Consider the following 15735-nt stretch of genomic DNA (forward strand, 5'->3'; position numbering starts at 1 on the left):
TGCGTGCGCATGCATGCGCGTGTGTGCGTGCGCATGCATGCGCGTGTGTGCGTGCGCATGCATGCGTGTGTGTGCGTGCGTGTGCGCGTGCGCATGCATGCGTGTGTGTGTGCGCATGCATGCGCGTGTGTGCGTGCGCATGCATGCGTGTGTGCGCGCATGCATGCGTGCGTGTGTGCGCGTGCGCATGCGTGCGCGTGTGTGCGTGCGCATGCGTGTGTGCGCGTGCGCGCGCATGCGTGTGTGTGCGTGCGCGCGCATGCATGCGTGTGCGTGCGCATGCATGCGTGTGTGTGCGTGCGCATGCATGCGTGTGTGTGCGTGCGCATGCATGCGTGTGTGTGCGTGCGCATGCATGCGTGTGTGTGCGTGCGCATGCATGCGTGTGTGTGCGTGCGCATGCATGCGTGTGTGTGCGTGCGCATGCATGTGTGTGCGTGCGTGCGCATGCATGTGTGTGCGTGCGTGCGCATGCGTGTGTGTGCGTGCGCATGCATGCGTGTGTGTGCGTGCGCATGCATGCGTGTGTGTGCGTGCGCATGCATGCGTGTGTGTGCGTGCGCATGCATGCGTGTGTGTGCGCGCATGCGTTGTGTGTGCAAGTGAGTAGTGTTCCTTGTGCCACTGGTGTGGGACCATACTGTGCCTTATGCATTAAGCCTGTGATCCCGTGTTCATCATTCACTGTACTTTCAATTACACCAGAACAGATGTTTACTAGATATGATAGGTTTTACGTGTATTTGTACGATAGTTGATTTGTGTGTAGTTTTCAGATATCAAAATGATTTCACGTGTCCAGTAATGGCCTTCCCCCTTTTGCAGGGTGTGGTTGCATCAAAATGTGTGTATCTATATACCAAGGATTTTTTTCCCCTTACCAGGGAGGTGGCAAAGTCAAAAGGCACATAACCACTCCCACCAGCCTCCCCCCACCCCCCATCATCTTAGCTCCTCATAGATGATGGGTCATCCCTGTATCCCACCAACTGTCCTGGGTCAGAGGCAATGCAGCAGGCCACAGCAAGGCAGTTCCACTTAATTGGTGACCCCCCCCCCATCTCTCCATCCCCTCATGCATAAAAAGATGAGAAATCCCTTCAGGCTGTGTCAAAATTTCATTTACACATAACCACTCCCTAACCACCCTCCATCCCCTCCTTGCATCACAGTATCATCTATACACAGCCATTCTCCACTTACCCCTGTCTGCTACCTTCTCCCTTCTTTTGCCCTTTTCACTCCAATCTCATCCTTGGTCATCCCCTCAAGAAACTCCATCCACATCTTTTACTAATCTTCATTCATTCTTCCCGTGTGCCCAGACCATCCTAGTACTCTTTCATCAGCCTTATCTGCAATCTCCTTTTCCATCCCAGCTCTCCTCCTTTCATCGTTTCTTGCATTATCCAACCTTGTAACCCCTACCATACTTCAGATGATCCATCTCAAATACATGCAAACATTTCCTCACTGCCTCACTCAAATTCCAAGTCTGTGCTGTTGACACAATCATCTCAACATATAATCTCCTTTTTGCATCCATCCCCAAATGCCTATATCTCGTTGCACTTTTCAGTCCCCCAAGGCACTTCTATCCACAATTTTGTCGCCACTCTTTCCTGCCACATGCAACTCCAAATGCCTAAAGCTATCCACTTCCAGTCTCTCTTGTTTCAGACTTGCTTCCAAATCACTGCCATCCTCCAACCTTGTAAATCTCCTCGCCTTACTTTTTTCCACATACCTTCAACTTTCTCCTTTTGCATACCCTCCCAAACTGTTACTAACTTTATTCCTCCTCTGACCCTGCCACAAGCAGTGTTGTCAGCAAACGACTGGTTCATCTTCCACTTTTCTCCATTTACAATCACCTGCCCATTAGCCTTGCATTTACCTCCTGCACCACCCCATCAGTGTAAACGTTGAACAGCCGTGGCATCGTAACAGATCCCTGACACAGCCCCACCTTCATCTTGAACCACTTTCTCCATTTCTATTACTCTACTATTTAAAAACTCTTGACTGCTCTAAACAGCTTTCCCCCAATCTTGTATATTGGCAAAACTTCTCGGTGCCTTTCTGTCTACCCTGTCAGAAGCCTTTTCCAAATCCATAAATATGACTAGACTAAAGGAGAAATTCATAAGATAATCCCCAACTCCTTTATTCCATCCAATTAAGTCTTGATATTCTGAACTCTGACACAGGAGGCTAAGTGAAGTGTTTATTAAATGGTATTCAAACGTCCTTTTTTGCTGTCCTCTTCATATTTTCTCATTCTATACCAATAGACCTTTATTTTTAACACCTGTAATTTTCATGTTACATCAACTACTTTCATAACTTGTAGACTTGTTACAAATATATACCCCTTACAAAAGAGGTAGCCAAAGTTGAAGGTATAGTCTATTCCCTCCCAAGAACTTTGTCTGAAACTTGTCTGTCAATAATGCCACATCTTCCAGGTAGAATTGCCACTTGTTTAGGCTATAACACTGGTTGAAGATGTTGTCTAAAAGTTGAAGGTTCTTATGTTTACAAGTTGGGATCACATTTGCCCCTCTGCCAGTCTTTAAGCTCCCATTTCATAAAAATAATGCAGGATGTTTAAAAATGGTAGATCATGTGAAATGGTGGTTCAAAATTCGTGTGTGGAGGTAAATCGGCAAAACGTAATTTTGTACATTTATAAGGTGTTAAGAGTATTACAGATATTTATATTTTGACAGGTTACTACTGTATGCTCAAATGTTAGTTTGCAGTGTTCTATGTATGGGAAAATAAACTTTTTTTTTTAAGAATTATCTTTCATTGCCAATTCTGATTTGCATACAAGATGAATGTAGCCTTATTCCCCTCTTTCCATGGTACAGTACTTTACAAGCATTGCTGCTTCAACTTTCAGTTTGATGTTTTACAGCTGTCAATACCTCTATTCTTAATAGTACCACTGCCAATACTACAGCAGCAGTACAGGTGATATTGCTTTTACCTGTCCCTAAACCTTATCATTGCTGATACCAAAAGGTTACTACCTAGCCCGAGGAACTGGTGCTAATATTACCATATTTCTTCCTGTCCATAGTATTTTTTTTACCAGCCTAAAATTTCATTACTTTTACCTCCTATTCCACTCATTCTCATTACTTTAACCTGCCACTAGATACCATTATTGTTAGCAGTTTAAATTTTTTTACTATCACCTACTTTACTCATTCTGCATTACCATTACTTTTACCTGCCACCAAATATTAGTTACCATTACCTACTTTTGCTCATTCTGTTTCCATTACCAACCTAAAATTCTATCATTAATTTTACCTCCTATTCTGCAGTGAATCGAGAAGCAATATATATTACTAAGTTTATATATGCACTCCACTTGTTTTATTGATTCACATTCTCTACTATATTCTCCTATAGTAGTTTAGGTTCTACAGTTATTGCTGTATGAATTTTGTGTGCATACAGCAAATTAATTTTACTATTGAATATATAACATCTATCGATATAGCAAGGGCTTTTTCTCCCTAACAAGAGAAGTAGCCAAGTCCCCACTCCCATCCACCACCCTTCCTCTCACCTTAGCTCCTTGTGGATGATGGGTCATCTCTATATCATGCCAACTGCCCTGTAACAGAAGCAATGCAGTAAGACACAGCACATGCACAGCAAGACCACTTCACAGAAGGTAATACTTTGTAGAATAAATAAATAAATAGATAATAATAATATCAGTGGTATGGTGACCTGTGGATGTGTCTGGTCAATGCTTACACATGCTACATGTGTCCATTTATGCATGAGTGATATGTTCAGTTTCACTTCTTTATCACTGCCAGTTTTACCTTTACTTTTTCTGTGTTGCATCATATTATGGTGGAGGAAGAGGCTGGACACCCCTCCTCCACCTGAAATCCACTCTTTGTGAATGCCGTTTTTACTTTTCACATCAATCACTTTCACCATTATCATCGACTTTATGTAGTAAGCAAGCCCTGTTGGTATGGAACAGGGTGATGGAGCAAGGTCAAGGATGCAGCTGGGAGTCTAGCCAGTCTTGCATGCAGGAATTAAAGGAAAGATAGTTGTTGGAGAGAAGGAATAGGAACAGTTCTCTTCTACAACAACTTCCTATGTGACTGAACAGCCCTTCTCAGGTACCCCCCACCCAAACTTTCTCCTAGATATCCAAGAAACAACAATCTGGCCACACAAAATACATAAATTTAAAAATAGTTTAGATAGAATGAGATATGAAGATGGGACACCACGAGCATATCTCCCCTTCCCGTAAAATACAACTAGGTAGGTAAATACAAACACCCAGTGCTTAATGCTCATGAAGTGAAGAAATACAATACTAATAAGCTCTGACAGCTAATGGAATTATTTAATGGTAAATCTAAAGAAAAAAGAAAAAGTGAGGGAGGGGGGGATGGAGAATGGGAGTGGAGTGTGTGGGGATGAAATGGGTGGGAGTGGATTTGTAAGGCCAAGAATTTAATTGTGTATTATTTTTCAATTTTTTGAAAGTCTACGTGGGTTATCAAATGTCATGGTAGGGGAGTGCACCTCTCACTCCACTCCTCCATTACATCATGGGCAGCATGTTTGTATGTATTGACCAATTAGGAACCTTCAATTTTTGTACTTACATATACCCAAGGCTTTTTCCCCTTACATGGGAGGTAGCCAACAGAAAAAGGCATGGGAACTACTCCCACTTATTCCATCCCCTACATACTCCCATCTTCTTTTCTGCATGAGGGGATGGAGAAGGGGGGCGCTGATTTAATGAAGTGGCCTTGATGCAGATGTGCTCTGTCTTGTGACACTGCTTCTGACCCGGGGCAGTGGACAATATACAGGGATGACCAGTTATCCAGGAGGTGCCAAGATAAGAGGAAGGGTAGAGGGTGGAGGGGAGTGGAGTGTATTGGGGATGGAATGGGTGGGAATGGTTTTTATGCCTTTGTTTTTTGGCTGCCTCCCTTGTAAGGGGGAAAAAGCCTATGGTATATGTATGTATGTACATACTCCACTCCCCTCTACCCTCCCTATTATCTTGGCACCTCCTGGATGACGGGTCATCCCTGCATCTTGTCCACTGCCCTGGGTCAGAAGCAGTGTCGCAAGACACAGAACATCCACAGCAAGGCCGCTTCATTTATTTGGCGACCACCCCCTCTTCGTCCCCCATGCAGAAAAGGAGAAGACGGGGAGAAATCCCTTCAGGCTGTGTTAATTTATTTCTCACACATACTCCCTCACTCCCCATCCCCTACCCATCCACCTCATGCATCACAGCATCATCCATATACAACCCTTCCCCATTCATCCGTCTTCTGTCCTCTCCCATCCTTCCTAAACAGACATTCCCCTCCTTCCCAAAGCCCCTTTTACCCATCCATCCATCTCATCCTAGGCCAACCCCTCATGTTCACTCCTTTCAACTGCCTTCCACACCCCTTTTACTGATCTTTCTTCACTCATTCTTTCCATGTGTCCAAACCATCCCAATACTCTTTCATCCACCCTATCTCCCAACTCCCTTTCCATCCCTGTTCTCCTCCTCACCTCCTCATTTCTCACAATCTAGCCTAGTAACCCCTGTCATACTTCTCAGGCATTTCATCTCAAACACACTCAAACTCCTCTCTTTCTCTCTTGTTCCATGTTTCTGCCCCATACAGTGCTGTCTGCACAATCACTCCTTCATACAATCTCCTCTTGGCATCCATTCCCAAATGTCTTATTTCTCATTACACTTCTTAATCCCCCAAGCCATTTACTTGCTTCTCTCAATCTACATTCTACCTCCACCCCCACTCTTCCCTTTTCTGCCACATTTGCACCCAAGTATCTAAAACTATCCACTTCCTCCAGTCTCTCTCTCTGCTACCACTCTCTCCCCTTGTACATCTCATCACCTTACTTTTACCCACATTTATCTTTAGCTTCCTTCTATCACACACCTTCTCAAACTCTGTCACTAACTTCCTCAACCCCTCCTCTGATCCTGCTACAATTGCAGTGTCGTCCACAAACAACAGCTGGCCAATCTCCCGCTTTTCTCCATTTTCCTTAACCATCTCCAACCCCTGACCCACTACCCTTGCATTCACCTCTCGCACCACCCCATCCATGTATAGATTGAACAGCTAGGGTGAAATAACACATCCCTGATGAAGTCCCACCTTTACCTCAAACCATTCACTCTCTCCATTTCTAATCCTAACACAAGCTCTACTACTCTCGTAAAAACTCTTGACTGCTCTTAACAGCTTTCCTTCTATCCTATATATCTGCAATACCTCCCACAGTACCTTCCTGACTACCCCGTCATAAGCCTTTTCCAAATGTATAAAAGCCCAAAAAACATCCTAACCTCTTCCTATAGCTTTCTCACATACTTCTTACCACAAAAATCAGATCTACACAACCCCTACCTGTCCTAAAACCACATTGTTCCTCACCAATTACTCCCTCTGTTCCTCTCCTAATCCTCTCAATCAAGACCCTCCCAACTACACTCAACAAGCTGATCCCTCTGAAACTACTACACTCACACTTGTCCCCTTTTCCCTTGTAAAATGGAACTATACAGGCACTCCTCCAGTCCTCTGGCACTCTACCCTCTCTTAAACATTAAATAAACTTACCAGCCAGTCCACCACAACTGTACCTCCTTTTTTCAGACATTCTGCATGGCATCCATCCAACCCAGGTGCCTTACCTGCTCTCATCATCTTAACAGCTGCTTTCACTTCATCTTTCCCTATTTCTCCTCCATTTTCCTCACTCATCACTCTCATTTTCTTAGCACTTCCCACTGCAACTACCTTTCCCTCCCTATCCTCCTTCACATTTAGCAACTCCCTAAAATATTCTGCCCACCTTCTCTTCCATTATCATCTCTCCATCTGCACCTTTTCTTCTCTACTTGATTCGCCTCCTCTTCCTCTCTCAATTTCTTTCCAAAACATCTTTTTATTACTTTCAAAATTTTCTGTCATACTTTTACCCCATTTCACATAAATTTTTGTGAGGGAGAAAAATCCCCACCACCCAGATCAGGATTCCAATAGAGAAGCATTTTTAAGGGTTTTAGATCACCTTTATACTCTAACACAAAATGTGGTTACAAACCTTAGTTTAATTTAGGAAGTAGTAGGCGGGAATTCTGCCAGGGGTGCGAACACTAGTCCAAGGCACATGGAGTATAGCATGTGGGTATGACAACTTGCTGTTGAGAACCCCAACCATCAACAGGTATGTATGGGGATCTTAGTGGAAATATGGAGATATCTGCAACATAGTATAGGTTGGAGTAGTCTATTTTATATGTACACTTGAGACTCGCTGATGAGAACCCCAGGCATCGACAGGCAGTGACCAAGTGGATTAGGGAGTTTACGTACAGATACACAAAAATGTGATTTAAGGGTTAAGGAACAGTGATTAACAAGAATCCTACATATCCAGATGTGAAAATCAATTAATCGTTAGCAAAATGCAAGGGATTGTGGCAGTGTTGCCTTCTCCCAACGATTAATTGGTTAGATGATAAAGTGGTAAGTCTATATTAGAAAGGAATTCCTCCAAATCTTGTGAAGGTAGTGGTATCATATAAAACAAGAACCATTAATCTATATGTGAGGAACAGAGTGCCACTTGAAAATAACCTGTTGTCCTGTAAAACAGATTTAAGTGGCCAGAAAGCTTAGTGGTGTAAACCCAAAAATTCAATCGCACAGTCGAGATTGTCAAATACTCAACCCCCCACATGCTACCTCTTTATTCTTCTGTTATTTTTGCCCAGAGGTCCATTGTAAAGATTATGCATGAACTGTCTATAAAAAGTGGTTCATAATTGTAACCATCGGTATATATAAGTCAAAATTCATACATTTTAAAATGTCAGAGCACATGGGTCAATAAGAATACCACATTGTTCAGTTAAGAATATATTATATACTGTACATATACAAAAGAAAATGTAGAGAAAAAAATTGGACACAAACTTTTCCTTGAACAACTCTATTTTATATACACAATATCTGTCTATAATTGTGTGAGTGTGTATGTCTGTGTGTTTGATTCACTGGTCTTGAATCACATGCTGGACTTTGATCGACATATTTCACTCTAGGATGATACCAGTGCTCCTATACAGACTGACCTATGGGCAATGCTGACCTTACAGATGCAACTTTTTGGAGAAAAGCATGGGGAGAGAGAAAGAAAGAAAAAAGAAAAAGAAAAAAAAAAAAAAAAAATTCAGCAGATATAAATGTAGAAATGAGGGAAGTGCTTAATGATTTCCTGGGCTTATTGGATGTAACAAAAGCCTCAGGACCTGATTGGATCTCAAACAGGGCACTTAAAGAATGTAGGGAACTAGTGGACAAGATTTACAATCTTGTTACATGTTCATCAAAAGAAGGCATTGTGCCACCCGATTGTAAAAGAGCAAACATGGTGCTAATTCATAAAGGTGGAAACAAGGAAACCACTAAATTATAGGTCAGTGTCACTAACCAGCACAATAGTGGAATTATGTGAAAGGATTGTGAGAGACCAATGGACCAAATATCTTGAAAGATGACCATTCTGACAGGCAGTCAGTTTGGCTTCAGTTCCGAGTCATGTGTGTCAAACCTTTTAAGTTTCTACTCGAGAGTGATTGATGTGCTGCATGTATCTGGACCTAGAGAAGGCATTTGATAAAATACCTCGCAGTAGACTTGTGCGGAAATTCGAGCATGTTGGAGAGCAGAGACAAACTATTAGAATGAATTAAAGACTTTGAAGGAAAGATACATGAGGACCGTAGTGAAGGATAAGATGTCAAGCTGGAGGGGAGTAATGAGCAGAGTTCCACAAGGTTCAGTGCTTGCACCAATAATGTTTTTTGTCTATGTTAATGATATGATGGAAGGAACAAGCTATACCAACATGTTTGCAGACGATGCAAAAATCTTGAAAAGAGTGAAAAACGAGGAGGACGGTAGAATATTGAAAAATGATCTACATACTATTTTTCCATGGAGGTATGGGATATGAAATTCAATACCAAAAAATGCAAAGTACTAGAAATGGCCATAGCATCAAAAGGCAAACATTACAAAAGCAAAAGAGGAGAAAACGTGGGAGTGTTGATAAAAGACATCCTGTCACCTGACATCAGCAGGATTGTGGGAGAGACATATGGACTACTGCAGAAGATTAAAGTGGATCCATTATATGGATGAAGAGATGATGAAAAAAATTCTTGAAACCCTGATACGTCCAAGACTGAAATAAATATCAGTAGTGTGGTCCCCACACAAAGTGAAGGATATAACCAAACTGGTCCCAGCCTAGCAGATAAACCATGTGAGGAAAGAATGAAAGTACTGGGTCTACCAACTTTGAAAGATGAATGAGAAAGTGGTGACATGATTAGTGTTCAGGTCACTAAAGGGGATAGATTGAATTGATGGATGAGATCTCCTGATTAAAGATGGGAGGGCTTTAAGAGGACATAAAAGTATATTAAGAAAGATGACATGTAGAAAGGATGTGAAGAAATGCAGTTTTCTATATAGATGCATAGATAAGTGGAATAGCTTAGGTGATGTAGCCCATGCTCAAACAATACAAGAGTTCAAGTCTAAATATGATAATTGGAAATCAAAGATCTAGATTAAGTTGGAACCATACATGAATTTGGGTCTAGGTATGTTAGAAAATTAGAGAATAGGAGACAGGACCCAATGAGCCCTTTCCTTTATACTACAATTAGGTAAACACACACACACACACACCCCATCCCCTTCATCAAGGTGGACAGTAATAAATTCATGTGTGAGCCAAACTTTCAAGTCTTGAATAGGACTCAACCTCTGGTTGTGTGTCACACTAACCACTATACCAGCAAGCTATGTGATTCTGCTTGGTCTTTAGTCATGTGTTACACTTGTAATTGAAAGTCATTAGCTTTCCAGTTGAGAACTCAAGAGCTCACGTACTGCCCGATCTATGGGCAATGCTGTGACTCGACACCCCAACTCCTTGCCCAAAGGAGTGGGTGCTAATTTACAGTGCTGTGATACTTTTCAACCCTGGGTGGCACCAAGTCAGTACCTCTACACAAACAAGTTAGTGTGTATGTGCATGGATGTGTATAAAAAATATAACAATTACTTCATATTCCAACAGCTGTATATTGTCTACATCCATAATACAAGATTTGTTGTAACTGGTGGTTGTAAATCTCCCACCTCACGCAAGTTGCATAAGGGGTCCTACAACCAAGAATTAGCCAAGGAGATCTTCCTCATGTGGGTCTAAAGATGGCACTATGGAGGTCTGTGAGATGGACATTAGACAGGATCGTCTCCTTGTTGTCTTCAAAACTCATCAACACCCTCTCCTTCTGATGGTGAATCTCATGAGATTGGCAATAACTATCAGGACGGGTCTCTAATCCTTCCATAAGCTTTCACCTCTTCCCAATGCTTCACAAGATTGACATTTGGCAAATGGACTCTCTTCCTAGTAACTGGAGAAAGAGAAATAGTCAAATGTGTTTGCCCACAGAATGGAGAGCCCTGGGATTGTTTCTATCAGTGAAACTATATACACACCCATCATGAGAACTACTAAAAGAAATGTTAAGGTTATTCCATCCAACAGATGTAACACACATGTAATGTTCCCCATCCCTGTGTGTGCACTATGTACTATGTGTATTTTACAGACATCTTGTGTACACCAGTCTCCTTAAATAGAGCTTATGGCACCAGGAGATACATGGCAGGAATCTGTGCTATAGTTCAGGAACAAATTAGAAACAATTATCCCAAAGAATAAAAAATAATTATAATCATACTTTCTTGTGCATGTGTATACATGTTCAAAAAAATATTTCAAAAGTGTTCAAGGAAAGTATCAAAAGAAAGAGGAGAGGTCAACCAAAACGGGATGGGAGATGTGTGAACATATGAAGAATACATGACTGTGTGGGAAGCAGATGAGATGGTGCATGACATGGGCAAGTGGAATGTGTGCGTCTGTTGACATGCATGATATTTACACATACATACTACATAAACATGTTGATTCAACCAGTCACTTCATGTCCATGCTGGTGGCTTGACCTCTAGTGGGCATCCACTTACTTCACAATATTAACCTTCCAATGAGGTCATAACTGACTACTAAAGGCCTTGTGCACATCTCACGGATGCCTGGGCCTGCGACATTCAAGCAAGTTAACCAATGCATTTGTAAGTTGTGTAGAATAAATATGACATACCTGTAGTGTAGGTCTCTAAAGGCAAATGCAACTTCAGGGCATAAATGGCAATACAAGATAAAAAAAAAAATTAAACATGGGTATACTATGTATGGAATATTTTGTGTTGATATATAGGTTTCACAGTCATAAATCTGGTACAAATACAGGGAATAGTCAGACAATATCCTCTGGTGCCTTACGCAACTGAGCAAACGACAAAAGGTACCAAGGGTTATAAGTAGAAGAAAAGGAAAAGAGGGAAGAAAAATATTAGATACAGTACATTAGCCACGTAATTTTAAAATTAAAATACATGGAGCAAACGTGTGTAACAGATTCACCAGTCTTGGATCATGTGATGAACTGAGTGACAACAGTTACCTCATACGAGATTTAGGAGCTGGCACTGTCCGAACCATATCACTGGATCAGTTCGGAGTGTCCACGCTTAATCATTATCAACTGGTCCGTAACATACATGATACTTGCCGTGTTGAGAATCTAGATAACTCGCATGCTTGGTTGGTACCAGTCTGTTCTAGAAAACAGACTATAAATAGGGGGAAACGCCACCGTGCGCGTATTCACAATAAGCTACGTGCATATGTCAACATTATGAAGCACGCTATGTGCAAGACACCACGCCAGCCGCCAGCAACAGACCGGGTAAGGAACATCACATATCGCATTAAAATGTTCAAAACATTTTCCCTAGTTGAGCAGAGAATGCACATGCTTACCGCTGCCATAGGAACGTATGTAGTCACCAAATCCTCTCGAGGAAATATTTCTATGGAAAAAAACACTCGATATGTTTCTTGGAGTCCGAATTAATTTGAATATTCCTGACTGGTTATTCCCTCCCATACAACGGCTTGATTTTACGACTACTAATTAACACATAAGCTGTTTATGGCAATGAGGCGAAGGGGTCACGGCAAGACGCACTCCCCAACACGTAAAATTGACTTTTAAGTTCACGTACTTACTTTTCCGAACGAGGCTTAGTGATTTCGTACGGCAACACCGCCGATTACGCGTACAAGTCCTCTCGTATATGTACAGGTTCACAATTCGGATACTCTAGTAAGGCTAGCTTGCAGTTTCGGCATTCATACCAACAAGAAAAAAATATATAACAAACACTCAAACTAGCCCCGCTTTTCAAGGTCACCATGCCAGAAAATATGAATCAAATGATGACCACCAAACTTGGACCAACAAGCTCAGCATTCGAGTCAAGTGAAAATCTAACAAAACTACATAATTGTTTAGCTATTTTTTTTTCTTTCTTTATTTTTGGAGGAGGGAATAATGTAACAACATTTTCAGAGCGGATTCGATAAAAAAAAAACAAGGCTGTAAACTACATGCTAGGCTATCAACTCTGCATGGGTTGTATATTGACTTCGCAAGTTTAATGCAATTTATATTTTAGTGTAGGAATTTAATGACACCACTACGGACCGGAGTTGCACATCAGTCTTTTATGATTGGAAACTCGTTATAAGTACAATGCTGATCACTTTTACTTTCTACTATCAGTTCTTCTACCCTTGATCTCTTTTCCACTGTAACTCCAGTTACTGGGCGACATTGTCCACTTGAACAAAAGCGTTGGTTATCAATGACGGAATGAAATTACTAGACTACTGGCAATCAACTGATTTACTGGCGTTGAAGGACGGACTGCAGACGACTGGCGGTTGTAAGGGGTGGGAATTCTAATTCGAATGAAAACAACGGGTCACTTTGGGACCGAGAAAGTCAACAAAACCTAACGGATATCGTCTTTCAGTTTGCTTGAACGTCTTGTTGGAGTGATTTACATAACTCACAGAGCGATACTGGTAGACTTCAGGGCAGCTGCGGAAGCTGCTGTCCCCGGAGGCAGCTGTGCAGGAAGCTGTCCTGGGAGGTTACTCGAAAGTTTTCTGGTCGAGCCATGGCCTGAAGATAGGAAGGCTGTTGGGGTACTGAGCTCCTCGCTTCTTCTTGAGCGTCCCGTCCCCGTTGCGGTACGGGTATGTGGCCATCATGATGGGGAGCTGGAGTTTGATCTCTTTCTCCAGGTTAGCCGGCTCGATGATGAACTGCGGCAGGAAAAGAAGAGGATAAGATAGAGGGCAAAGTAGCTGGGTCGAGGCAATAATACAAAAAATAAGGACATTTATATTTATTTTAGTTTGTTATTTTCCTGTATTCAAACCATCTCAAGGAAACTGGGATGAGGGTGGATGCCAATGCTACAGACCGTTATCACACCTCCGGACGAAATTACACTCGTTGCTGACATTATATATATATATATATATATATATATATATATATATATATATATATATATATATATATATATATATATATTCCTTTTAATGCAGAAATTTGCGAAATCCCAAGTTCAAGATGCTGATGGAGATCAGGATGATAGGACTGTGGACCAACTATTGTTGCACTTACTCTTCCTCGATTAAATGACCAAACGAACGAGAGCGAAATGCAACTAGCAATAAAGAAAAATCACCGTTCCCACACACATACACACATATACTTACAAAAACGTCGTACTGAATCCTGATGATATGACACCCCCGGAGGTTGGTCGGGGGCAGCGGTGGGACGTAGAGCTGCTCGTACTTCCAGTCGTCGGTGTCTCCTACCTTGACCTTGCCCCGGCTCACCGACGACAGTTCCCGCGTCTCGGCCTGCACCACTTTGTTCGACGCCATGTATTGGATGGTCTGCAAGGAACCACACGGACGTCTGTCGTCAGCCAACTCCCTAGTGCACATTCTCATTAAAGCGCTTTAAATTATTTGAATACTGACGTTATGAAAGTGGTGACAACTGTCGTTCCTACCATTAGGGACAGCATCACACCTATGAGGTGAAGTCAAAGGTAAGACTTAAGGGAGGTAGTAGAAAGGAAAATGACAGTGATTAACAATATTTTGAGTGGAGATTTTAGTCTCCATTCGTAAATGAATGCAGGGACTCTGGTCCGTAAGGGTGTTACTGAATTCTCCTAAATTACTGATTGCATAAAGACTGCCAGGTCAATATTCTCCATACCCTGTAAGGCTTATACACATGCATAAATGCACATACATGATAAATATACGGGTATATATATATATATATATATATATATATATATTGTTATAGCCAACCGTGAATCAAATCGCCTGCCTACTACTCACTGCTTCGAACAGGACTCGTGGCCAACATACGTTGTGACAACGTTCAAATTCGAACCTTGCCATGAAACAATGGGACCTTTCGCAGTGAGCAAATTGATACCAGACACCGCCAGATTTTGTAATTCTTGCCGGAAAATAAATAATTTTTTTTTTGGCAAGTTTTATAACCTTACAGAGGTGTATCGTTGTACATTATTGTGTCTGAAATTTAAGTCAATTAATTTCATGATTGCAAACGGCATATAGCATTGTTTGAGCCTCTATTTATAATCACAGATATTCGTAAAACAGCCTATAATTGTATCAAGCCAAACAATTTGTCATTTTCTACCGACTTCAATGGACGTATACTGATATATACTTTCATTTGAATGCACCAAGCAATAGGCAAATCCATGTAATGTATCGAAAATATAATTTTGCATCGAAAACTTAACTTTTTCGGTACGATAAACTTTGTCTTAAGTTATATATTTTTTAAATCTGACGTGCAGTTTGCCACGGCACACGTAAAATTAGTCATATTTGTTTGAAAATAGCTCCCAGCAGATCTAAGAGGCTATTCTTTACAAAAATGTCGTTAACTTCGTACGTCCGCCACCACTATTGTTATTTTTTTTATCTCACTGATTATCTTCATATACAGGACGTGACAGTGATATCCATTATTTTTCAACACTCTCAGATAAAATGCACAAACCGAAATCAACATCATCTTATTTTTACTTCTCATAGTTACTTCAGTAAAGATAATTACCTATTTTTAGTTTTACCTTATAATTAAATTAACAAAGCCTTATCACACACCAAATTTTCCTGTTATACTCCTTCCCTATCTCACATCTTCCCTCCTTTTTTGCCTCGTTTATCTTATGTTTTCTCTTCATTTTTCTTTGTACCTCTCATGCGTCCTTCTCGTCCTACTTTGCAACCAGTCCGTGAATGCTCGCTTCTTCTCTTCAACAACCTTCTTCACTTCATCATCCCACCACTCACTAACCTTCCTTCTATTCCCTCCTATCCCCCTTGTTCCACACACTATCTTTCCACACCCTGTTACTTCCTCTTTGAAACACCCCCATTCCTCCTCAACTCCTACCTTTACTCTATCCATCACCACCTCCCACAATTCTCCCAGCTTCTTGTTCTCCTGCTCCTTTAAACTGTTTACTCTCAACACCTTACCTTTAGTCTTTTTCCTCTTTCTCCACCAGTTAACAATGGTGAAATATACCCACTACCAAC

General features: G+C 41.5%; 1 protein-coding gene across 4 annotated transcripts in view; it reads right to left on the reverse strand.

Annotated features, from left to right (window-relative positions):
* Positions 1-7941: 7941 nt before the first annotated feature.
* Vdup1 (arrestin family protein Vdup1) overlaps positions 7942-15735 on the reverse strand; it is a 70799-nt gene continuing 63005 nt past the window's right edge. For 3 of the 4 annotated variants that reach the window (XM_076199722.1, XM_076199719.1, XM_076199721.1), the window contains 2 exons: positions 13846-14031; positions 7943-13383 (listed from right to left, as the gene is read on the reverse strand). In XM_076199722.1, the coding sequence (XP_076055837.1) occupies positions 13210-13383; positions 13846-14031 (360 nt within the window). In that variant the 3' untranslated portion in view covers positions 7943-13209. Of the gene's footprint in view, positions 13384-13845; positions 14032-15735 lie in introns of all 4 variants that reach the window. The other variant, XR_012967210.1, reaches the window with a different exon arrangement.

Source organism: Oratosquilla oratoria, chromosome 16, assembly GCF_046742065.1.
Source record: "Oratosquilla oratoria isolate Oo_2021 chromosome 16, ASM4674206v1, whole genome shotgun sequence".
Classification (NCBI taxonomy): domain Eukaryota; kingdom Metazoa; phylum Arthropoda; class Malacostraca; order Stomatopoda; family Squillidae; genus Oratosquilla; species Oratosquilla oratoria.